Source organism: Macrotis lagotis, chromosome 7 (assembly GCF_037893015.1).
Source record: "Macrotis lagotis isolate mMagLag1 chromosome 7, bilby.v1.9.chrom.fasta, whole genome shotgun sequence".
Taxonomy (NCBI): domain Eukaryota; kingdom Metazoa; phylum Chordata; class Mammalia; order Peramelemorphia; family Peramelidae; genus Macrotis; species Macrotis lagotis.
The window spans coordinates 467,151-490,550 of record NC_133664.1 but is presented as its reverse complement, the minus strand read 5'-3'; the positions used below and the strand labels follow the sequence as shown (position 1 = coordinate 490,550).

At 49.6% G+C, this 23,400-nt stretch overlaps 1 protein-coding gene across 1 annotated transcript in view; it reads right to left on the bottom strand.

The window, feature by feature from the left end:
• Positions 1–7,342: 7,342 nt before the first annotated feature.
• The window catches only part of PPP1R9A (protein phosphatase 1 regulatory subunit 9A), an 85,341-nt gene continuing 69,283 nt past the window's right edge, over positions 7,343–23,400 (bottom strand). The window contains 6 exon segments of the mRNA XM_074195349.1: positions 7,343–12,198; positions 13,042–13,224; positions 14,100–14,219; positions 16,104–16,317; positions 20,781–20,980; positions 21,143–21,300. Coding sequence (XP_074051450.1) covers positions 11,995–12,198; positions 13,042–13,224; positions 14,100–14,219; positions 16,104–16,317; positions 20,781–20,980; positions 21,143–21,300 — 1,079 coding nt within the window. The 3' untranslated portion in view covers positions 7,343–11,994.

The following is a 23,400-nucleotide window of genomic DNA, read 5'->3' as shown; positions in this document are numbered from 1 at the left end:
ACATTCCCAAACTTGGCAGAGCTCCCATTCCAAGTGGATGGACACAGAGCCCTCCACCCCATCTCTGTTTCCCCCTTCTCTCCTCTCTTTTCCCTTTTCCATCTCCTAATAGCGCTGCTGCTCCCTCTGCTCTCCCTCAAAGTTTGCTTTCCAGATTTCATCCATCTCCCAAGCAGCCTTTGGATACTTTGGGGCCATGGGCTACTAGTCCCCCCCATTGCCCACAAGGCACAGTGGGGCACTGCCTAACCAGCGAATAGGAGCCATGGCTAGCATTTTCCCAACCGTCAGGGCCATCCCTCCCTGTGCCTGCCTAGCATGGGCTCTCAGACATGTAACTTCATCAGTCCTCCAGCTAAGAGCAACTCGATGCTGACCCTCTTCCCAGCCTGGCCTGCCTGAGTCTCCCACACCCAGCACTTCGATGATCAATCAGTCAACAAGCATTCATTAAGCTCCAGATGCTGTGCCAGACCCTGGGGGAAACTGAAGACAGATGTGAGCCAGTCCCCATCTGCAAGATGGTGCTGTTTTGGGAGGGACTGTGTCTACAACGGGGTATATTGAGTAAATACAAGATCATGACCCTGTGGGTGACAGACACTGGACGGATCAATAGGGCTGGGGCTTTTAAAAGGTAGATCCTCTTCATTGTGGGCAGGAAAGGTTTTCTGCTGCCAGGTTTTCCCAGTAGATGCTAAGCCCTAGGTTTAGAATCAGGGAGACTTGCCTTGAATTTCCATTCCAATAGAAGCTGCTCTGCCCTGAGCCAATCGCTTCCCTTTTCAGCACCAGCTTCCCCATCTTTGGACCCCCAGAGCCCACCTGGGTTGTGCCTAACCCGGGCTTGCTAATTGGCTGATGAGTCTGTCCAGGATCCCAGGTCTATCCACAGCCGAAGGGCATCTCCTCCACAACCTCCTTGAACTCCGGCTCCTATTGAAGACAAACATTTTGGAAACTTTTCCTGCCTTGATTCTCACTATTCTGCCCAAGGATTGTCTGGGAACAGGACTAACTGCCAGCTGCAGGGAGCAGGGAGGATGCTCTCCTTGTGGGACTCTCCTACCAGTCCACTCCCAGCCCTAATCAATCCGCTTCCTCACTAGACCTGGAATTATCCTCTTAGCTGTGACCTGAAAACTGCTCGTTAATTTTTTTTAATGTAAGTATGGGAACAGGTGCCCAGGATTATGCAATCCTGGGGGGGGAGGGGGGAGGAAACTAAATCTTCACATGCACAGACAGGTGTATGATACACCTGTGCAACCTTGGGAATTATTCTTGACCTGGTCAGGCACTAATCCCAAGGGCCTAGAAGGCTAAACTCAAAATAGGGAAGTTGTTCATTATTAATGAGGCCTGAGTGGTGATTGATTCTGGCCAAGTACCCACAGAACAGCCCAGCACCTGAGAAAGTGGGCAAGAAACCAGTAGAAGCTGGCCCAGTCCATCCCAAGCAGAGTTGAAGGTAGCCCAGCTATCTCCCAGGCTCCTGCCTCTGCCAAAAACAAGCTCTCTGAGTCAAATTTCAAAGAACTTAAGCCTTCTGCCAATTGATTAAAAATATCAAAGGACATGGACAGGCAATTTTCAGATGGAGAAATCAAAACTATCTCTAGGTATATGAAGAACTCTTCCAATTCACCTTTGATTAGAGAAATGCAAATTAAAATAACTCTAAGATACCACTTCAAACCTATCAGATTGCTAATATGACAAAAAAGGAACATGATAAATGTTGGCGAGGATATGGGAAGACTGAAACACTAACACATTGTTGATAGAATTGTGAACTGATCCAACCATTCTGGAGAGAAATTTGAAGCAATGCCAAAGGGTACACCAAACTGTGCACACCCCTATTACATCTTTCCCCCAAAGAGACTAAAGAAAAGGGGAAAGAATTTATTTGTATAAAATATTTTTAGCAGTTTTTTTTGTGGTGGAAAAGAATTGGAAATTAAGGGGATGTTCGTGATTTGGGGAATGGCTGAACCAGATGTGGTATGTGAATGAAATGGAATATCATTGTGCAATAAGAAATGATGAGCAGGCAGATATTAGGAAAATCTGGAAAAACTTCCATGAATTGATGCAAAGTCAAGTGAGTGGAACCAGGAGAATATTTCACATGGTAACAGCAACAACCCAGCTCTTTTCAGCCACACAATGATCCAAGCCAAGTACAAAGAACCCCTAAAGAAAATGTCATTTATATCTAGATAAAGAACAGATGGACTCTAAATGCAGATCAAAAAACATTTTCTTCAAAAACTTTCTTCTTTCTCGTGGCTATTTTTCCCCTTCTGATCTGTTTCTTCTTTCACAACAGAGACTAATATGAAATTCTTTTATTTAATAGCTCATGTATAAATGATATTAAACGCCTGCCATTTTCAGAAGAGGGGAAAGGAGAGGAGGAGGGTGAAATTTGAAACTCAAAAATCTTGTAAAAATGCATGTAAAAGTTTTCACAATATGTAATTGGGGAAAAAATAAAATACTATTAAAAATAAAATAAAATAAATTTTAAAAAAACTTGCTTTCTTCTGCTAATAGATGATCTGAGAAAGTTCAGACTTTACCCTTCCCCTCTCAAGAAGACTCTGGGGATCTCCTGGACTGTCTGTTCTAACCCTCCCACTTTACAGTTTAGGAAGTCTGTGTTCAGAGTGTTGACAGGCTTAGAACTCAGAGATCTTTCCACCTTGTCTTGTGACCTTGATTGGAGCCCTGACTCTTAGAAGGGGTCTTCCTGCTATGGATTCTCCTCTTGTTGCTGGGGGGAAACAAACATATCTGCCAAAGTGATTTGGTATACAAGTGATGATCTGAGTACAACTGGGGGGGGGTGTTCAGGCCCCAACCAGACAGAGCAGATGCTCTGGTTCTATCTGGTATGACATGAAGGAAATGATAAACCCCTCCAGGGTCCTTGTCAAGAAAACTCTACAGACAGCACTGAGGTGATAAAAGAGATGACATTAGAAGATGAGCCACGGTGGTTAGAAGGTGTCCAACAGAACACTCCAAGTAGATCCAGTATTAATGAAGCAACTGGGCTAAATGCCCAAAGAAAGTTCAGTTGCAGGTTGCAGATGTAGCTGGGAATGGGTGGGTTTAATTCAGAAGGTCACTGAATCTACTACTGTGAGCAAGAATTCCTAAATGGAGTAGCCCTCATAATCAATATAAGGAGGAGAAAAGCTGGCCAAGGACATCAGAGGGGATAAAGCAATATGAGGTCACTCTTAAGAACTTTGGAATTGATTGTGCAGTATGGGAGATACATGATCAGAGAGGCTGCTGTGTTCTAGCAAAGTGGACTTGTAGCAGCTCAAAGGCAACATGAGATACAAATTTAGAGGACCCAGTCCAGGTGCTCACCTGGACTATTTGTGCCAGACCTGTGGCAGAACATTCCAATCTCATGCTGGCCTGATCAACCAAGCTGGACACACTGTAACTTGTCTCTGTAACAGTGATGTCATTTTGGTCTTCTTTGATAACAAAGGACAAGAACCAAACAACCAACTTCACTATAATCTCCAAAATGACCAAATGATAGCTGTTTGAATCCAAAAAAAATCATTCAACAGTAATACAACAGTAATACAAGTCTGTGCCCCTACCATTGATGCCAAAGAGGCCAAAGTGGATCCATTCTAGGAAAACCCACAACATCCTCGAGAAATGACACCAAAAAGAATGTTCCATTTATCATAAGAGTTTGAAAGGCTAAGGTAAGAAACAAAACAATATCAACTGAGGGTCAATATAGAAATCAGATGGATTATATATTTGGCAACCAAAGGTGGAGAAATTCTATAGTCAATTAAAACAAGACCTGGAGCTGACTGTGATTCAGATCATGAGCTTATCATTGCAAAATTCAGACTTAAGAAAAGACAGAACCTAAATAATCTAAATTTTTTAATAGGAAGTGGAAATGAAGAAGAGGAAGAAGAAGAAGAAGCAGCAGCAGCAGCAGCAGCAGCAGAAGAAGAAGAAGAAGAAGAAGAAGAAGAAGAAAAGGAAGAGGAAGAAGAAGAAGGAAGAAGAAAGAAAGGAAAGGAAAAGAGAAAGATAACCCTTAAGTGAACACAGAATTCCAGAGAACAGTAAGGAGAGATGAGAGTTTACTTAAAAGAACAGTGCAAAGAAATAGAAAAAAAAACAACAAAAGAATGGGAATGGGCTTGATAAAAGACAAAAAATGGTAGGGATTTAAGAGAAGCAGAAGAGCTCAAGAAGTGACAGAAATACAAAATAACTGTACAAGAGAGATCTTAACATAACCACAATAGTGTACTTACTGATCCAGAAGCAGGCATTCAAGAGAATGAAGTCAAGGGGGTCTTACTTAGGATTGTTAACTTACTGTTAACAATAATACTAGGGGAGGTGATGGAATTCCAACTGAATTATTTAAAAATCCTCAAAGAAGATGCTGAATTTATTTTCTTCCTCAATCTTGCCTACATTGCTCTTTACAGGATCTATTTTCTAAGTGGTATTTCATTTTTTATAATTACAGGTAAAATAATTAGCATTCATTTTAAAAATTTTTTTGAGTTCCACATTTTCTCTCTCCCCCATCCACTCTTCTCCCTTTTCTAAAACAGTCATTTGGATATATATATATATGTGTGTGTGTGTGTGTGTGTGTGTGTGTGTGTGTGTGTGTGTGTGTAATCATGTAAAACACATTTACATATTAGTCATGTGAAAGAAGTATCAGATCAAAAGAAAAAATGAAAAAATAAAGTGAAAATAGCATGTTTGATCTGCATTCAGACTACATCAGTTTTTTCTCTGGATATGGATAATATTTTCAATCATGACTTCTTTGGAATTGTCTTTGATCACTACATTTCTGAGAAGAGCTAAGTTATTCATCATTGATCATCACACAGGTATTCTCCTGGTTCTGCTTACTTCAACATTGCATCAGTTCATGTAAATCTTTCCCAGTTTTTCTGAAATCTGCCTGCTCACCATTTTTATATATTCTATTTTATACATTCCATTCCATTATGTCCATATACAGCAACTTGTTCATACATTCCCCAAATGATGGCTATCCCCTCAATTTCTAATTATCAAAATGAGCTACTATAAATATTTTTGTACAAAGAGGTCCTTTTCCCTTTTCTTTTATTTCTTTGCTGGATCAAGGGGCATGTAAAGTTTGATTGACCTTTAGGAAGAGTTCCAAATTGCTCTCCAGAATGCTTGATTCACAATTCCACCAATAGTCCTCATTGTCCCACATTCTCCTCAACATTTATTTTCCTTTTCTGTCATATTATCCAATCAGATAAGTGTAATGTGAAATCTCAGAGTTGTTTTTTTCTTTCTAATCATACCAAAATCAATAATGGATCATTTTTTATGACAATAGTTAATTTTGATTTCTTCAGCTGAAAACTGCCTGTTCATGTCCTTTGATCATTTATCAATTGGGAAATGACTTATATATTTATAAATTTGACTCAGTTCTCTATATATCTGAAGATGATGCTATTAAATGCAGCAACTCAATAGGCCAGCAAATTTGGAAAACACCACAGTGGTCACTGGTTGGAAAAGATCAGTTTATGTCCCAACCTTAAAGAAATGCAATGCCAAGGGATGTTCAAATTACTCAACAATTGCACTCACATGGCAGCAAGTTTATGTTTAAGATTCTTTATGTTTAATTTTTAGCTATATATGAACTGAGAATTATTAATTAGGTTGGTCTTCAAAGAGGCAAAGGTACTGGAGACCCAAGTGTCAAGAATTGCTGGATTAAGGAGAAAGCAAGGGAGTTCCAGGGAAAAAAACCACACACATCTATTTCTGCTTCATTGAGTACACTAAAGCCTTTCACTATATGAATCATGACAAAATACGACAAGTCCCTAAAGAAATGGCAAGATCAGATCATCATCTCTTGGGGAACTTGTATGTGAACCAAGAAACAGTTAAAATCCTAAATTGGGTCTAATATTGAGGAAGGAGGACAACAAGGCTATAGATTGTCACCTTATTTATTTAACATGGTGCAGAGCATGTCATGCAAAATGCCAGGCTGGATGAACCAAAAGCCAGAATTAAGGTTGCTGGGATAAATAACTACAATTTCTAATATGCAGATGATATCTCTCTGAAGACAGAGCATGAAGAAGAGCTAAGAAGCCTCTTGATAAGAGTGAAAGAGGAGGGTTCAATCTGGCTTGAAACTTAACATAAAAAAACTAAGATCTTGGCAACTGGCAAATGGAACGAGAAAAAATAGAAACTGTCAGATTTTAAATTCTTCAGCTCCAAGATCACTGCAGATGGTGACTGCAGCCATGAAATTAAAAGCTGTTTGCTCCTTAGAAGGAAAGTTATGGCAAATCTGGGTGGCATAAAATAAAATAAAAAGCAGAGATGTCACCTTGTATCCTCCAAGCAGCAATGCACAGCTGTGAGAGTTAGACTAGAAGGAAAGCTCAGTGCTGCACAGCCAACACTTAGAAGTTGTGGTGCTGGAGAAGACCTTGGACAGCAAGGAAATCAAATGAACCAAAAGATCAAGAAATGAATTGGGGCTATTTGCTGGAAGATTGAATCCTGAAGCGGAAGTTTAAATCCTTTAGCCATTCAACACATAATGGGATACATAGAAAAAGATCCTGATGTTAGGAAAGACTGGAGGCAAAAGGAGATGGGGATGGCAGAGGATGAGGTGGAGAGATAGTGTCATGGAAACAATGAACATGACCTTGGACAGACTGAGAGTTAGTGGAGGTCTGCAGTGCTATGGTGCATGGGGGTCATGAATTCAGACTTGTCTAAATGACTGAACAATCATCCTGGGTGTGATTGTTTTTACTTTTATTTACATTTATTTACTTAAAAAATTCCTGGAAGAGAAACCAGGTAAGGTTTCAGGAGGCCTGGGTTTGAGTAACAGTCTCCAGAAAAGTCAATTCTGTGTCCCTTGCATGGGGACAAAAGAACTAGTTCTGGGGCTCCCTCCATGGGTTGGGAGCTGCAGTTCTGACGTGTGCCTGGGCAGAAAGGTTTGGCATTTCTTCCCCACTTTTAAATGAAGCATTTTGGGCAAACGTAGGACATGACCCATACTCGTGTTCAAATGGCAGTTACACAGCTACTGGAGGTAGCAGTGTCTGAGAATCAGGAAGGGATGAGGGAGCTCCTCCATCTGCCTTGGAGCCCTATCCTCCTGGGAAATGTGGGCTCTGATCCTGAGGGACAACCCTGCTGGGACTCTGGGCCAGCCCAATTGGAGCTGTAAATGTGGGCCCTGGGCCAGGGGAGACACCGAGGACAAAAGCACCTTGGACAGATCTCAAGCCTGCTCTTTATTGCATTCATTCGTTGTGTGACAACAATAATACTCAACGGCAAGTTTATTTACACAAGGAAATCACATGTCATCCCGGGAGCTTTCTCCATTGGTCAGAAAACCAACAGCTGGGCGCGGGATGGCTCACTCACTCGATGGAGGGCCAAGGATGAGGACGGCTGGGACACAGCACTCTTCCATGCAAATGAGCAGACACCAAGATGTACAAACTAAGAATTTTGGATAACATGCTATCCTTACATACTTGAAGTTACTTCAACACTTGGGTTTCCCTCAATGTCATTCTAAAGAATGATGAAAATAAAAATGACTTTTAAAAACTGGGACAGTTCATCTTTTCTCTCTTTCTGAGCTGCCCAATGATCTGTTAGCAAAATGTGGCACTTGTCACTGCAAGGGACTGAATTGCAGGGGGGCTGAAAAGTACAAAAGCAGGAGTTGTGGGGGGCAGGGGAGAGACAACGTTGGAGCTCCAGGGTTTGACCTCCAGGGAGGGCCCTGCCTCAGCCTTGGCAGCCACGTGTCCCTTCACACTCAATTCTTCCACAGATTGACAGAAGACACAGGTGTGCAAATCGGAACGTGGGACGACACACAAGAAGGAAGGATCCCTTCTCTCAGTGCCTCCAGACACAAGTACTTTAGCCACACACTCACTCACTCTCTCTCTCTCTCACACACACACACACACAAAACAGCCACCCAACACAACCACATCACTCACATGCACACAAGTCTCACACACATGTACATACACATCTCAGGTTCACCCAGCAAACACCCACATCACTCACATGCACACAAACTCCCATACCACACATGGACAAGCACACACACACATACTCACCTCCTTAACAAGTGGGACTTTGTTTCCCCACCACACTGCCTGCTATTGGAGGGAGGTCTGGCACCAAGTAGCCAAGAGGGAGATCTCAAAGCAACATGGATAAAGCACAGATTTCTGAAGCCATTATACCCTTCCATTTGCCCAAATCCACCATAAACAAGTTTTAATAAAAATGCACCCACCAGAAGGTGCTGGAATGTCTTTGAATGTTTCTGCTGAGACACTGGAACCATTGGAGACATCCTCCTGGATGCCTTGCTTGGCTCAAGATGAACATAGGAAAGTGCATCCACGCAACACCGAGGGGTCCTCTTTCACTCCAGATGGGGTAGCCCCCATCCCTGCCTGTTCTGGGGCTAGTGGAGGATGCTGGGTCAAGATTCCATTCTTGCTCTGTGGGTTTCTGGTCCTGTAGTCCTTGTTCCGGGGCTTCTTGTTCTGGGACCTTCAACCCCAAGTGGGGAAGAGGCAGATGCATTTTAGACCTAGATGACTTCCTGAGACTAAGGAAAAGACTCCTCCACTCCTGGACTGAGTATGGAAGCCCTGTCATGTCTACCAGTTGGGGTTCTGTCCAGACTGCCAACATTAAACCTTCAGTGCCTCAATGTGAGCCAGAGCTTGTCCAGAGCCTGGGCATCAGCCTTCCAACCACCTATTTTCTACCAGCTTGGGAGACCCTGGTTGCTGAGGGAATCCTGGAGGGGTCTGTTGTGCTGTCAACATGAGCTCAATGAGGCTTTCACAGACAACAGAATGGACCTAGGACACACTCTGGGAGAAGTAGCCCATGTCTAAGCCAGGGCTGCTGCTACCAAAGACCCAAAACATCACTTTGAGCCTTAAGGAGGGAATCTACCTATGGGCCTTATTCCATTTTCAGTTCAATGTTTCAGATGTGAATTAATGGGAAATTGGAGGGAGGAGTGGGAAGGGCACACTGACATCCCAAGTACCAACTGGTTCATGGTACAATGTGAATGCAGTTGAAGCCCAAGTTTCCTCATCTTGTAGCTGCCATCTCCCTTGGTCCCCAGTGAGACCCACACCGACAACACTGTCTGGGATGGTTTCCACCCTTGGTCATTCATCCTTGCCTTCCTCCTCCCTAGCTTTGAAGATATCTCACCAGTGTACTGGGTTAATGTTTGTCCTTCATTCTCCAAGACCATGACATCAGGGAAATGATCCCATACAAGCATGTGAACTGGATGTGAGTGGGGGGTGGGGGGCTGTGCCAAGTCACTAGCCTCACTTTCTCCTCCAGAGCCATCTGGGCTCAGTGGCCTGATATGAACCAGGACACCTGGAGATGGTCCTGAACATGAGGCAGCTAGGGTTAAGTGACTTGCCCAAGGTCACACAGCTAGTATCAAGTATCTGAGACTGGATTTGAACTCATCCTACTGACTTCAAAACCAGTGCTTTATCCACTGCACCACCAGTGTATTGGGCAAAAGAGTTATAAATCTTCCTGGTGAAAAATGTGATAAATTAAGAAGTCTCTATGTGATACTTGGGGAAGGGGGTTGATGGAAACTTGGGGGCTGAATGACTGACCCAAGTCAGATGCCAGCAGCCCCTTAAAGGGTTCCATTCTGATCTTGTGTTCTTATGGCACTGCTCCTGAGACTGGCCAGAAAAGAAATAAAGGAATACAGTCAAACTCAGAAATGGGGGGGGGGGGAGAATGCCCCAACTCAGCAGCAACCTGGAGGGGTGGGGGCACTGAGTGTAAAGCCACAAGGACCAGAGTTCATATCCCCATGCTTATTGGCTGTGTGCCCCTGGGAATCTCTGTAGGGCTTGATGAGGTTTCCTTGGGGTTCCTCTGAACCCTAGGTCTGTGATGCTATACCTGAGAATGGACTAAAGCTTACATGACCATGGAGTCAACTTCTTCCCTGGTGAAACCCTTGAGCTTCCCCCCTCCTCAGGCTACTCCATACTCTTCCCACATGAGCTGAGAAATCTCTGGTGAGTTTCCCATGGCTCTGGGCTAGAGGCCTTCCTCCGGGAAATGAGGCCACTGATGCCCAGGCATCCCCCGTTCTCTTCATTTTTGACTGAAGAGCACAGGTCATTGCCCTTAGCATTTGTTTGTGGCCAAGTGCTGACCGGTGTTGGGGAGATGTCCTTAGGAGCTGGGCTGCCCTCATTCTCTGTCTGGTCAAAGGTCACTGGTCCTCGAATGGACAATAGACTGGTCAGTCCCTGCCTCCCAATTTCTCACAGCACCACAGGGACATCAGCTGCTCTGCTTCCAGCTGCTGCCCACTCCTTGGGAAGGTATGGGTACAAGCCAGGCTGAACTACCTGGGAGTCATGCCTGGTAAGCCCACTCCTCACTAGCAGACCAAGGAACCTGAAGGCAAAGCAGTGTCACTCACCTGCCCTACCCTAGAGTTCAGGCATCACAGTGAAAAAGCCAGTTCAGTCCAGGTTCTTTTTTCTTCCCTAAATAAGACTTAAAAGGAACCAAAAGGGTCCACCTTTCCAGGTGACCAGATGGGGGAATGCTCTCTAGGAGGACACAATCCTAGCCTATGCCCTCCCCGCCCAGGTTCTAAGAGCAGCTTTGTCCTCCAACCCCAAAGCAGACAGACACAGGCAGACAGACACACACACCCTAGGCTCTGCCATCCCAACGTCACTGCAGGAAGACCAGACCCACCCCATCTCTGCTCAGCATGGAGCAGCCTCTGCCTCCCTCCCGCCTAGAAGACACCTGAAGGGATGACAAGCTGGCCCCTTCCTCAATTTCAGCCCCCAGGAGCAGCCAAGTTCAAATCCATGTCAGCTGAAGTCCCCAAGGGTCCCCTGGGAGATTCTCAAAAAGCCAGCAGGCAGGTCCTCTTCTTGGGGTATAGTGGTCACAGACTGCTGGCAGTGGTTAGATGGCAGAAAACCCTCCAGAATTTTCCCAACATGGTGCCCCCAGCCCCTTGCTCATGGATGACTGGCATGCTGACCCAGCCCAGCTTTGCAGGGGCCTCTCTCCCCTGCTCTGCTCCCAGGGGCCACCCTCCACATGCCAGCCAAGCAGCCTCCTCAGGGCAAGAGGTGCCCTCTGTCTGCATCCCACAATGGATGCTTCCATTTATCTCCAAAGGGCACAGAATTCAAAATACTCCTTAAGTCCAAACCCATGGAAAATCTCCAGTAGAAACAAGAAGTCCTCAGTCATGGCCCAGTCGGGGTGCTCCTGAGGCACCCTGACATGTGAAAAAAGAAATTTTCTGTTCAGAATTGGTTGGGAATGTGGGATTGTGGGGTGCCCGTCAGCACAGCTGACCAGCCGGTGGGGGGAGGGCCAGCACAGGAGGTGGGGGGGGTCTCGGTGTGCAGGACTGTTCAGGAAGCCTTGCTCCTTCCCCTCCTTGGGACCCCACCCACCACAGTCCCTCCAGCTCTGCTTTAAGGCTCTGGCTTCCTCTTGGACTTCAAGGACAGCTGGGGGGGGTGCTCCTTTTTGCAGCCAGAGAGGAGGCCACAGATGCCAGCCTTGCCCAGGCCCTGCCTGGTTCTCTCACCTGCTCCAGGCCAGGAGGGTGGTGGGGTACACATGACCCAAGTTCTTCAGGGATAAGCGGCACGCCCCTCCACCCCGCTCCCAGGATCCCTTCTGTTTCTCTTCCACATGAGGATCTCTGGTAACAGCCCAAGGTACTTGGGGATCCTCCCAGGGAGGGAGACGGCGAGCACAGAGTTATTGCAGGAAGCCCAGGTGGGGGGGCCGAGCTGGTGGTGCAGGAAGCGCCCAGCCCCGGCCCTGCCAGGCTCACTGCTCCCTGGCAGTCTCTGGTGGCTCTGGGGAGGCAGGCTCGGCCCTGCGGGCTTTCCTCTGCTGCTCCTTCCTGCGCAGCTTCTCCCGCTGCTTCTCCATCTTCTCTTGGGCCTTGCGGGCCTTCTCCAGGGCCGCCTTCATGTCCTTCAGTTGCTTCTTAATGAGGGCTCTGTCCTGGGATGAGGCCACCCCGAGGGTCTGTGGGCAGAGACACAAGGGCCCTCCCGTCAAAGCCCTGAGTCCCCTCCCCAAGTCTGGGCCCCTGGCCCCAAGCTCCAAGGCAGGCAGAGGGCCAAGTTGTTGGGGGTTGCTAGCCCCCTGCCCCAAGCAGGAATGCCTGTGGCCCTGCAGGTGAGGCAACTGAGGACCACCTGAGGGCCAAGGGGAGGCTTCTCCCAATTCTTGGGAGTCACTGCACTCCACCATGGCCAGCGGCACTCTCCCTCAGCCTCTTGCCACAGCCTTCACAGCCAGGTGCTACCACCACTCCCATTCTGCAGGTGAGGCACTCAGAGTGGAATCAGGGTGTTGGTATCAGTCTCCTCCCTATGTCTTCCTTCAGAGAGGGCAGAGACTGGACTCAGATCCCTCCACTTCCCATCAGCAGCCCCTGCCTCAGCCTTCCCTTCCGCAAACCATAAGCCTGCCCCCATTAGCTTTCTAGCTTCTGAGGGCATGGTAGGGCATCCCCAACACCTGGCACAGTGTGGGGGTCCTCACAAGTTTGCTCCCCATGATGAGCAAGGGCCAGAGTTGCTGGTAAGCAGTCTGGCCTGAAGCATCTCCGGTCCTACTAGGAAGCTAGGAGCTTTGGCAAGGGCAGCTGGTACACTCCAGACTGTAAGGGATGGCCTAATGGTGATTTCCATTGGAAATGGGAGATCAGGGACTGCCCCAAGGGGGCAGAGGCTCATGGAAAAGCAGCCAAGACTGAACTTCACCGGGACTGGCCAGGGCTGACATGGGAAGCTCCCAGGTAAGAGGAGCTGGGTGGATGTGGGAGCCAGGGCTCTGCTCCTTGGCTGCCCTCCCCCTGCTCACCTTAAGTTTGCTGCCATCCAGTTGCAGAAGCTGCTCCCCACCGATGCCCTGGGCACTAAACTCAGCCACATACTGCTCCATGTTGAGGCTCCGAAGCCACTGGGACACTTGGGGCACGCTCCACTCCCGTACGGCCCGGCTCTGGCCCTGGCTATGCTTGGGTGACTGCCCATCATCGAGGATCTGGGATAGGAACAAGGCGAAGAGGTCAGTGGGCCCTGGGGCCTCAGCTCTAAGACAGAGGATGGGCAGCTCCAAGATATCCCAGGAGAGTCAGTGGGGTGGGGAGAGGCAGCCCCCTGCCCCTCTTCCACACAGAGGACAACGAATGGAGGGGAAAGGAACTGAACTCTATCCAGGCACCCCTGACCTCTTCTGAGGCATCCAGGAGTAGACACCCTGAATTCTGAAGACAACCGAAAAGTCCTAAATCTACCCAAGAAATGCTCTTTGATGTGTGACCAAAATTTAACAGCAGGGGTGAGAAACGCGGGTGGGGGTGGGGGTGGAGCTTTTCTTTGGAAAACAGCCAGAGGAAAGGAAATGTTGGTGGGAAATGGGTCAGGCCAGGTCAGAGACCTGAAACAACCATGGGGCTGTGGAGAGGTGGCCAAAAGGAGCAAGCCTGGGGGAAAGTAAGACAAGCAACGAGGTAGTTAGTGGCCAGGAGGATACTAGTGCTGGAGACACAAGGGTAGGGGGAGGTCCAAGAGGAGGACAGTGAGACCAGTCAAGCCTGTGAAGCTCCTGAGGCCTATCTCCAAGGACCTTCTCCCAAGGGAAGGTGCTGACACTATCCAGGCCTATCCTAGGGTCCCCTCCTCCTCACAGCCCAGAGCGCTCACCTCATCATCGATCATATCCAGGCTCTGAATGAGAGCATGAAGGGAAGGAAAGAAATGTATTCAGAACAAAGTTCATATTCCCCATCTGCAGGCAGGGTGGGATGGGCCTGGGCCCGGGTCCAGGCAGGGTCTGATCTTCCAAGCCCACCCTCCTTCCTTCACCTGCCTTCCCATCCCACACCAGGAAGCCAGTAGGACCCCAAAGGGGCACACCTCATCTGATGACAGGGCCAAGGAGCGAGAAAGGCCTGAAGCTTTGGGGTCGGGCCCAAGGCCACTGAGGTCCGCAGAGCTTGTGCTGCTGGGGCTGAAATCATCAGGGAGTGGGAAATTCTGCAGGAAAGAAGACAAGAGTGAAAAACTTGGTGGGGGGGGGGAGAGGTCAGCAGCCCCTCAGGAGCTGCCTCCTCAGCATGCTCCAGGGGGCAGTCACCCCCTCTGCTGAGACGTATCCGGCTGGCCCAGGGTCCTGGGAGTGTGCAATCCCCCTGAGCCCCTGCCCCTTGAAGCACATCCATCACAAATTAGAGGTGACTGCACCTGCCCCAGAGCTCCCAAAGAGAATCAGGGATGGCTTGGTCCCAACACAAGAGGAAGGGGGTCCAACCATATCTGTGGGGAGCCCTAGGGGCTGGGAGCCTGTCCCTAACCTCCAAGACCAGTGCTTCAACTGGGGGTATTCCACCTGCCTTGGAACAGTCTGATGGGGGAATACCAGGGAGGGCTGCCCCTCCAAAAATGTCTTCTGTGAAGGTGAATGTCTTGGGACAGACACGTCTTCTGAACCCTAAGGGTGAGCTGGGTTGAGCATCCAGACCACAAGCACTGCCCACCAGTGGAAGTTCCTTGCAGCCCCAAATCCAAGCCGGCTGGCTTCAGTTCTTTGAGTTGAAGTCCAAGAAAAAAACCCCAGGAAGAGATCTGGGAGGGAGGCAGGGGCAGAGGCACCTCCAGAGGCTTCAAGGAGTGCCCTCTCATGGCCATCACCATTCTCCAGCTCAGCCCCCAGGATGCTCCATGCCTTGCAGGCAGCTCCATGTGTTACCTGGGCTGCCTGCCCATCTGCCTCACCACACAGCTGGGCAGTCTCAAACGTGTCCTCCCCCCATGCCAGCCTGGGGCCTCTTTTTCATCCTCCTTAACTACCTACAAGACCCCGTTTTCCCTGGCTAATCAAGCCTTCCTTTGAATTCAGAAACCATGCCAGTCTTTTTCCACCCCAACTTGCTCCTCTTCAGTGCTAAACTTGTAGAGTGTGAGCAACAGCCAAAGCCTTCATCCCTTTGTCCTGCCCATCCTGCCAGGGCCCAGGCCCTAACTCCCTCGACCTCTTCAGCTTTTCATAGTCCATCCTCCTCCATCTACCCTGGAACCACTTGTCTGAGTCTCCTCCTGACTCACCCCTCGGCAGTAAACAACTACTGAGCCCTGAGCATCTGGCCTGGACTGGAACCTCCATCCAAGATCCTAAAATACCCACTGGGAGGCCTTTGTCACCCCTTGCTTGGCCTAGGTGGTAGTAGTCACTTGGACTTCTGCTTCTGAATGAAATTTGGGCTCTGGCTGGCAGGCAATGCCCCCTGATCCAGCCTCACACTGCCTTGGCCTGCCCATCTTCCCTCATGGCACCATCCCTGACTCCAGTCTCACTCTCCAGCCTTTGCCATCCCAGTCCCAGGGGGCAATCTTATTCCAATTCCAGGCCTGGAATCCCTGAAGGGCCAGGGTTCCTTGAAAGTAGGGCAGCCTTCACTGTCAGGGCCAAGGCCTGGAGCCTGGCAAGGGCCAGCAGAGGCTGGGGGAGGCAGTTTTTAGGCTCTCTGGAGAGGCAGTTTGGTGCTATCACCAAAGAGAGATACCCAATGAGGAGGGAGGTTTGTTGGGGCAACTGGTGCCAGTCAGTGAATCAAGATGAGCCAAACTCAGGGGCTGAGTTGAAGCCACAGGGGAGGGTAGCATGATGGCTAGAGGGGGAGGGAAGAACTGAGGGAAGAGAGATGAGAGAAGAGGGGAGGGCAGGGGAGGAGAGAAGAAGTAGGGGGGAAACTGGGGAGATGGAAGGGAGAAAAAAGGAGACAGGAGAGGAAGGGAAACGAGAAGGGAGCGGGAGGCCTTGGTCACACCACCGTTCCTGGGCATCTCCAACCAAGCCACACCAAGGTGAGGAGGGGAAGGTGAGGGGTTCTAGTCTGGCTTTTTGGTGCCCAAGTTTTCTACCTTGGACCCTTTTTTATCTGAGCTTAGCTGCCCAAGAGGAGGCTCCGGGGAAGGAGCAGACTCCGGGGCAGGGGCAGGCGCCGGCCGGTTTCTGGAGCCGTGGGGTCCTTTTCTGCGGGCACTAAACCATGAGAAGGGAGCGTGAGTCGGCCGAGTGGGCGGCTGCCCTCCGGAGGGCTCAGGTGCCACATTCTGCAGCCTGGCTTGGAAGACCCTGTTTGTGAAAAAGAGCCGGTTAGGTCCTGTGGGGAGGGTGTGGGGGGGCTGGCCTCTCCTGGGGTGTCCTCCCTCACCCCTCCCAGACCAGAGCCAGTGCTGGGAGAGGGTGGAGTCGGGGGGAGTGGAGGGGAAGAAGTGACCAATGGCAGTGCAGGGTGGGGTCAGGGCAGCCTGAGGCCACGCCATCCTCCTCCTGGCTCTGACCCTTAGCAGGCGCAGCCCTTTGGTGAGGGAGCAGTCCCAGGATTCTCTCCTGTGACCTGAAGCTTCTTAAGGCGTTTTTGGTTGAGTGGGCATCAAAAGACGATGAAGGCTGATGTGGCCCCATCTACGCTGGGCCTTGGTCCAGACAGCATTCCATTGGATTCTCCCAACAGCCCTGCAGGGTGTTATCCTCCCTATGCTTGTCATTTAGGAGACTGAGGGGAGGCCCAGGTCCTTGCTGGGAGGCACGCAGAGACCACCAACTGGACAAAGGCCATTACCAGGGCAGATGCTTGTGGTCCACTAAAACTCCCAGATCTTTTACAGATAAACTGACTGGCTAGTCTGTCATCTGGACCTTATAAAAATATGTAACTTCACCCTCATCCCAGCATCTGATCTATCCCTGGAGATCCAGGCCATTAAAATCCCTCCCATCAGCCAGTTGGAGTGCCTTTGATCCAGGCCCGAGATGAGAAGGTTAAAGCCAAGAATGGATTCAGGAGGTGTACAATCAATCACCAGCTGGTAAAAGCTTACAACATGGTAGGGTCTGTACTTGGGGCCCAAGCCCTCTCTGGGTGCAGACACCAAGAAGATGCTAATGTCCAGAAAGGATCAGGTGTTTTCCATCTGACTCAGGAACACAGCTTCCCAGACCTCATCAGATGCTCTGCCCATATCCATCAGGGGTGCTCCGAGCCAGGTCCTGCTGAAGAGCACCCACAACCCTACCTTGACCTACATCAATGTGTCGGCTGTGTGGCCAAGGCTGACCAGCTGGACCTTTGTGGCTCCATTTTGCTGACCCCTGCTTCCTTTTCCAAGTGCTCACAAACCAACCCTCCATCATCTGGCCAGGATGGAGTCCACCGCGTGATTGTTTACACACTCTGCTCTCCCCTTCTTGGAAATCCAGATGACGTGGGGGGCCTCTGCTTGTTTTTCAAGATGTCAACTCAAGTCAATCCAGGCTCCATTTTCTTCAGTGGCCCAGTAAGTCATCCACTCAGGCCTGGGGGCTGGACTCCCCTGAGAACCCAGAGATATTTCTGGCTGCTTCTTTATCTAGGTAGGCATGATTACTCTCCCTAGTCCAGAGGTCACTCCCATTGAAGAGAAATAGTAGGACAAAAAGAGAGGTAGAGTAGCTCATCCCTCTGCCTTCTGTTGCTCTTAAGCCTGCCCCCTCACCCCCCAGGGTTTCTAATCCCTTCTCGGAAGCTCCTCTTGTCCTCAACACACCCAGGATTTTCACTCCTTCCTTGCCTCCAACCTTGTGGGCCCTGGACCTTTGTCTTTTCTGACTCCAATCTCTTCCTCGAGGATGTGCCTTTCTTTTTACCCTGGAATCGCCTCTGCCCACACCTTCCCATGCCCACAATCACCTCTGCCATGCCTGCAACAGTCTCTGCCATGCCCTCATTCACCTGTCATGCCCACAATCATCTGTCACACCCACCACACCTACAATCATCTCTTTGAGAAAGAGATGAAAGGATTAACTTTTCCAGAAAGAATAAGCGGAATCTGAGTGATGAGCACAAGAAAGGGGGGGCGGGTCAGGTGGATCCAGGCAGGAAAAGACAAGGGTAAGACTCAAAGAAAGCAATGTCTAGAAATATTCTAGTAAGTAGATAAAAGCTGGTGAAGGCCAATTCCTAGGTTAGACATAGATTAGAGCATCAGTAACCACGCATGCTTAATAGGTTTATGAATATTAGCCAACACACCCACAGGGTGGCAACTAGTTCATTTAAATATTCATGTGCTGTATGATCAGAGAGGGGAGAACATACCAAGGGGAAATGTGCTAAGTGGACCTGAAAGATTGTAAACTCCTTGGGTGTGCCCCCTTCTTTTTAGGACATCCATTCTAAAGAATAAAATAAATAAAATCTTTTCCTGGTTTCATCAGTGGTCCAAGTCTGGAGTTTTTAGTAAGATATTAGTAAAATTTAGTAAGATATTTCTTACTTTCTTACTTCCAATTTTATTTCTGACATCTCTGCCACACCCACCATGCCCACACTCTCTGCCATACCCACAATGATTTCTGCCATGCCCACAATCATCTCTGCCAAGCCCAAAATCACCTATGTCACATCTTTAGATCCCCAGCTCCCTATGCCTCCAAGACTTACTTCCCAGACCAACATTTTGCTGAATTCCTGCCTCTCCCTTTCTGAACCTCAGAAATAGCCCCTCCTGGTATGGAGGGGGTGAGGAGGCTTGCTGACTTCCTCTGTCTTCCTATGGTCAACTCTGCATTTTGGCACAGAGACCTGAGGTCTGATTTCTCACAGCCAGGTCAGACCCTCTGACTCCATGCTCAAATTCATGCTTTTGGTATGGTCCTTAACTGACTTTTTACCACTCAGAATGCCCACCATCCCTATGCATTGCCCCTCCTTAGCTTCCTCTCCACTTGAGCCAAAACTGATACCCTAAGAAGTTTAATGTGCATTTTTGGCCTTCCTCTTCTTTTTTGATTTTTCAGAGAGGAGAGATAATCAGGGTGAAGGCACACAGCTTACAAGTGTCTGAGGTCAGATTTGAACTTCAGTTCTCCTGACTCCAGAGTCAGTGCTGTATCCACTGGATCACCTGGCTGCCTTTTCCTCTCCTTTTTCTCACCACCTCAGGAGACAAGTGCTGAAGCACCTTGGGTCAGGAGGGTCAGGATATGAGATTCCATTCAGACATGATACTCCCTCCCATCTTCTGGGGCCCCAAGAGTTGAAGTGACCTAACCAGGTCAGGGCCTTCTATCCCAATGAGTGGCTGAAAACAAGGCCTGGATCGCCTCAGACTGGCTCAACTCAATCCAACAGCGGCCCATGAGCATTTCTCAGGCCAGGCCCCAGGTAGGCTCAGGCTGGACAACAGGGGCTGCCTCCTGACTTAATTCTGTCACTGCATTGAGAGGAACATGAGACTTCAAATCCCACATCAGATACTTACCAGAAGCTATGTGACCCTGAGCAAACTTCCCTTCTCCCAGGCTCAGTTTCCTCATCTGGAAAATGAAGACTGATGGGTTCCCTCAGTCTTTGAAGGTTCTGAAGATGCCAGTAACTGTTTCCTTCTTATTTCTGCTGCCACCTGAGAGCACAGCCCTGAGACTTTTCTGCTCAAAAAGGACGCTCACCCAGACTGGCTGAAGATATCTTGGTCCAGGCTCCCCTTAGCTTCTGGAAGTTCCATGTGGCTCATGATGGCCTTCATCCTCAGAGGCATGACGGGAGGGGCAGGCTATGACTCTCTGTCCTAACTACACAACGTTGCTGGCATCCACAAATGGGCAGCTAGGCCTGGCCTGGGACATGGTATTGCAGACCCCTTCTTCCCCAGCTGCTCCCTGCAAAGAGCCATTGGTTTTGAATTCATCCTCCTTCTAAGCCTTTCTCTCTTTAAACCATCTTTGAGAGAAGACTCTGACTGTTCTCAGGCAGGGAGAGGGCCCAGGCCTCGGGGCTTCTGGATTTCTGCTCTGCTTTGCCTGTTGACCCCAGATCAGGAGACTCAGTTCTATTCAGACCACTCCCAATGGGCTATGTTTGATTCTTTCCACTGTGGAAGGGGGGGGGTGTCAAGCACCCCTCACCACACCTTCCTGGACCAGGAACCATTCCCATCAGGTCCCAGAGAACTCTTCCTCAGTTTGATGTGCCAGAGGACGACAATGGACAGGAAGACCAGGGATCTCTGAGGGGCAGTGCCCACACACATGCCCCTCATGTCCCTTGGACACCAGGCTGGGTGGGTACCCTTTCACTTTCAGAGAAGAGTCTCCAATTCCAATGTGACCAAAATGTCATGTGCCAAGGCAACCCCAGACCATGTGTGTTGTTCGTGGTGTCAGAAGACTAAGGCTGGCCCTTGTCATAGTGGAGTAAGGAAAGGGAGCTCTTTTCCCAGGCTTGGCCCTAGTTTGGCACAGGGTAGCCGGAGATCCATGCCAGGCCTGAGCCAGCTCCAGTGAGAGAAGCATACCTGGAAGCAAGCACCCAGTCACCCACCCTCCATGTCCTGTTGACCAGGTGCTACCTTGGGCTGGGTCCCTGTGGTCTCCAGTTGGGCCTGCCCTGGCTGAGATGCCTTCTCCTCAGGGCCAGCCTAAAGTTCTAAAGGCCAGACCTGACCCAGCCTGTCTCCTCTCCCCCCACCCCTGCAGTCCCGAGAGAGGATGAGCCCCCTGGCAGAAGAAGGCACTGACGCCCAGCAGGTGGAAGTGGAGGAAGGAAGTGGTACCTTTTCCTGGGGCCGCCTTCTCGGTGGCGGCCGAGCGGTGGGAAGGAGCGGGCTTTGAAGGAGAGCGGAGGAAAGCGCTTCCCCCGAAACAGCGGTAAGGTGGATGGTGCGCCCGTGGGTGGTGGCCAGGGGGCTTCATTTGGCAGGTCAGCAAGGCTGGCAGAGGGGACTGGGGCCTGTGCCCGCCCAAAGGCGCCGGTCTGGGAGAACACAGAGCGGGTTACGCAGCGCAGGGACTGTTCGGTGAGTACACGGGTCAGGGGAGGGGAGAAAGGGGGTTGCCCCAACACTGGAGTGGCTGACCCCTAACCTGCCTCCTGATCCGCGGGCAGAAGTGCAGTGCCAGCAGGGCGCATTCTCACCTTCCGCTCCATGCTGTCTTCCCCATCGGTGGAGCTGACGCTATCGTACAGTCGGCTCCGAGAGGGCCTTTGCCGCTTGTTCTTCACGGATAGCTGGGCTCGCGTTTTCTGAGCTTTGGAATCCAGACGCTCTGTCTCTGGGATGGCTTCATTTAGGTCTAAGGAAATAACACTCAAAGGTCATCATGAAACAGAAACAGCCGAGGGTTCTGAACAGTGGGGTCCAGGCAGAGGAGTGGAGACCAGGCTAAACACTGCAAGAGAGAAGCTGAGGCTGTGAAGCTGGGGGAGAGGCTGCTGTCGAGGGAGGCCAAGGGACATGCAGGTCCCACAGGCAGCCACTGCCCAGCCTTCTCTAAGCCCCTGGGGGAACAGGCCTTTCCTACTTTTAGTAGCAAGTGCTTTTAGTACCTTTTACTTATAAAAGAAGGGAGTCTTGGGTCAAGTCTCTGAATTTAGATGGGGAGAGGGCCCACCCAGGTCCTGAAAGGGGTGAAAGAGAGGCCTCTCTCCTACCCTGTCATTCCTTGGATAAAAAAATAAAACAGGCAGACAGCAAGGGACTTTGGCAAAGTCACAAGGTCAGAAAGAAAAGGACAGAGATCTGAACCCAAGGCTCCCCCTGACTACAAACTGTCTTGTTCCCATTGTCCTTTCTGGTGATAGTCTGGGGGAAACAGTATGGCCCCTTTTACCATGCTCTGGAGCTAGGGTCTTGGGAGAAATCAGTATTATACTTTTATGTTAATAACTAATTCTTCAGTTGTGATCCACCCTTTTCTTTTTATTTCTTTTAAAAGATAATCCCTGAAAAGGGTAGACACGTCTGAAGGGGTCTGGCTTAGTCAGGTAGCCTGCTCCTAGCCCTCAAAGGGTACATGCTAGAGCTTAGTTGGCGTGGGGGGGGGGGGATCTCCTTGTCCTTCATCCTCCCCATGAAGAGCTTAGGGCCCCTGAGCTCATGGGGGAGAAAAGCAGCCACAGGGAAGTGCCCATGGGGCTGGCTGCCCCTGCCCAGGGCCCTCTAGGCTACTGAAGTTCCTGATCTCCCCCCTTCTTGTGACCGGCCTCCTCACAAAAAGACCACCAAACCAGGACCAGTTTCACTAGTCAGGTTAATTCCCTTTCAGAAGGGATTCAAGGCCTTTCAGGGTCTCCCTTGATGTCCTTGTTACAGAGAGAAATGACCCCCAATTTATTGATTGCTGGTTGAACAAATTAATAAATTATTAATTGCTCAGAAACTCTGTTTCTCAGTTTTTATTGGTCTCAGTCTCATCCCAGAATATCAAAAAGTAGACAGAAGTCAGCTGAAGGGAAAGCCTTGCATAGTGGGAAGATAGGCTGCCCCCCCATCCTGTCCCCTTTCTGGTCGCTCCCCCACCAGAATACAGGACCATGGAAATGAGAGGCAGAGAGAGAGAGAAGGGCCCACAACCCAGGAGTGCTGATATTGGCCTCCTGCTTTGCCCTGCACCCCTATGTCTAGGCAGGGCTCAGGAGAGAGACCCCTACATACAGATGGGGAGGAAGCCCCTCTGAACAAGGGCCCTCAGCCTCACTCTGTGCCCACAGCCTGCACCTGAAGGCCTGCTCCAGCCAGGATTTCCTCTCCCTCAATCAGGAGTTTCAGGCCCTAGGACAAGGGCAACATTGTAGTGGTTGTCCTTGTAATTTAGTAATCAGGGGACGCCCAGGCTACAAAGTATTCCTGGTTCCCATTACTGCCCCCTCCTCTAGCTCACATCAACAGACTGCCACCTGGACCCACCCCAAAACCCTCCTCTCCCAAAGGCTCCTTCCAAAGTCATCCTTGAGCAGATTAGAAACCATAAAGGGGGGGGGGTGGAGGATAGATAATCCCAACTGCCAAGGACAGTTGTCAAGTTGTTTTCAGTTATGCCAACTTCTGCCACGGCTGCCAAGCTCAACTTAACTACCATGAACTTATCTAGTCCTGACATCTCAGCTTTTCTGCCCACTGGATGTCATGAACTGGATGCCCAGATGCTATCACCTCAACATTGTCAACAATGAACCTTATATCTTTTCCTCCAAAGCCTCCCCTGCTCCTAACTTCCCCAGTACCATTTGAGGGCATCACCATTCTCAGGTTCCCCAGGCTGAAAGCCTAGGTGTCATCCCTCACTCCTCACCCTCTCTCATTGCTCCTCTTCCTCCCCCTGCCCTCCATGTCCAGGAGTGCTGCCAAGGCTTGGAAATCTTACCTTTGAAACATCTTTTTTATATATTACTTC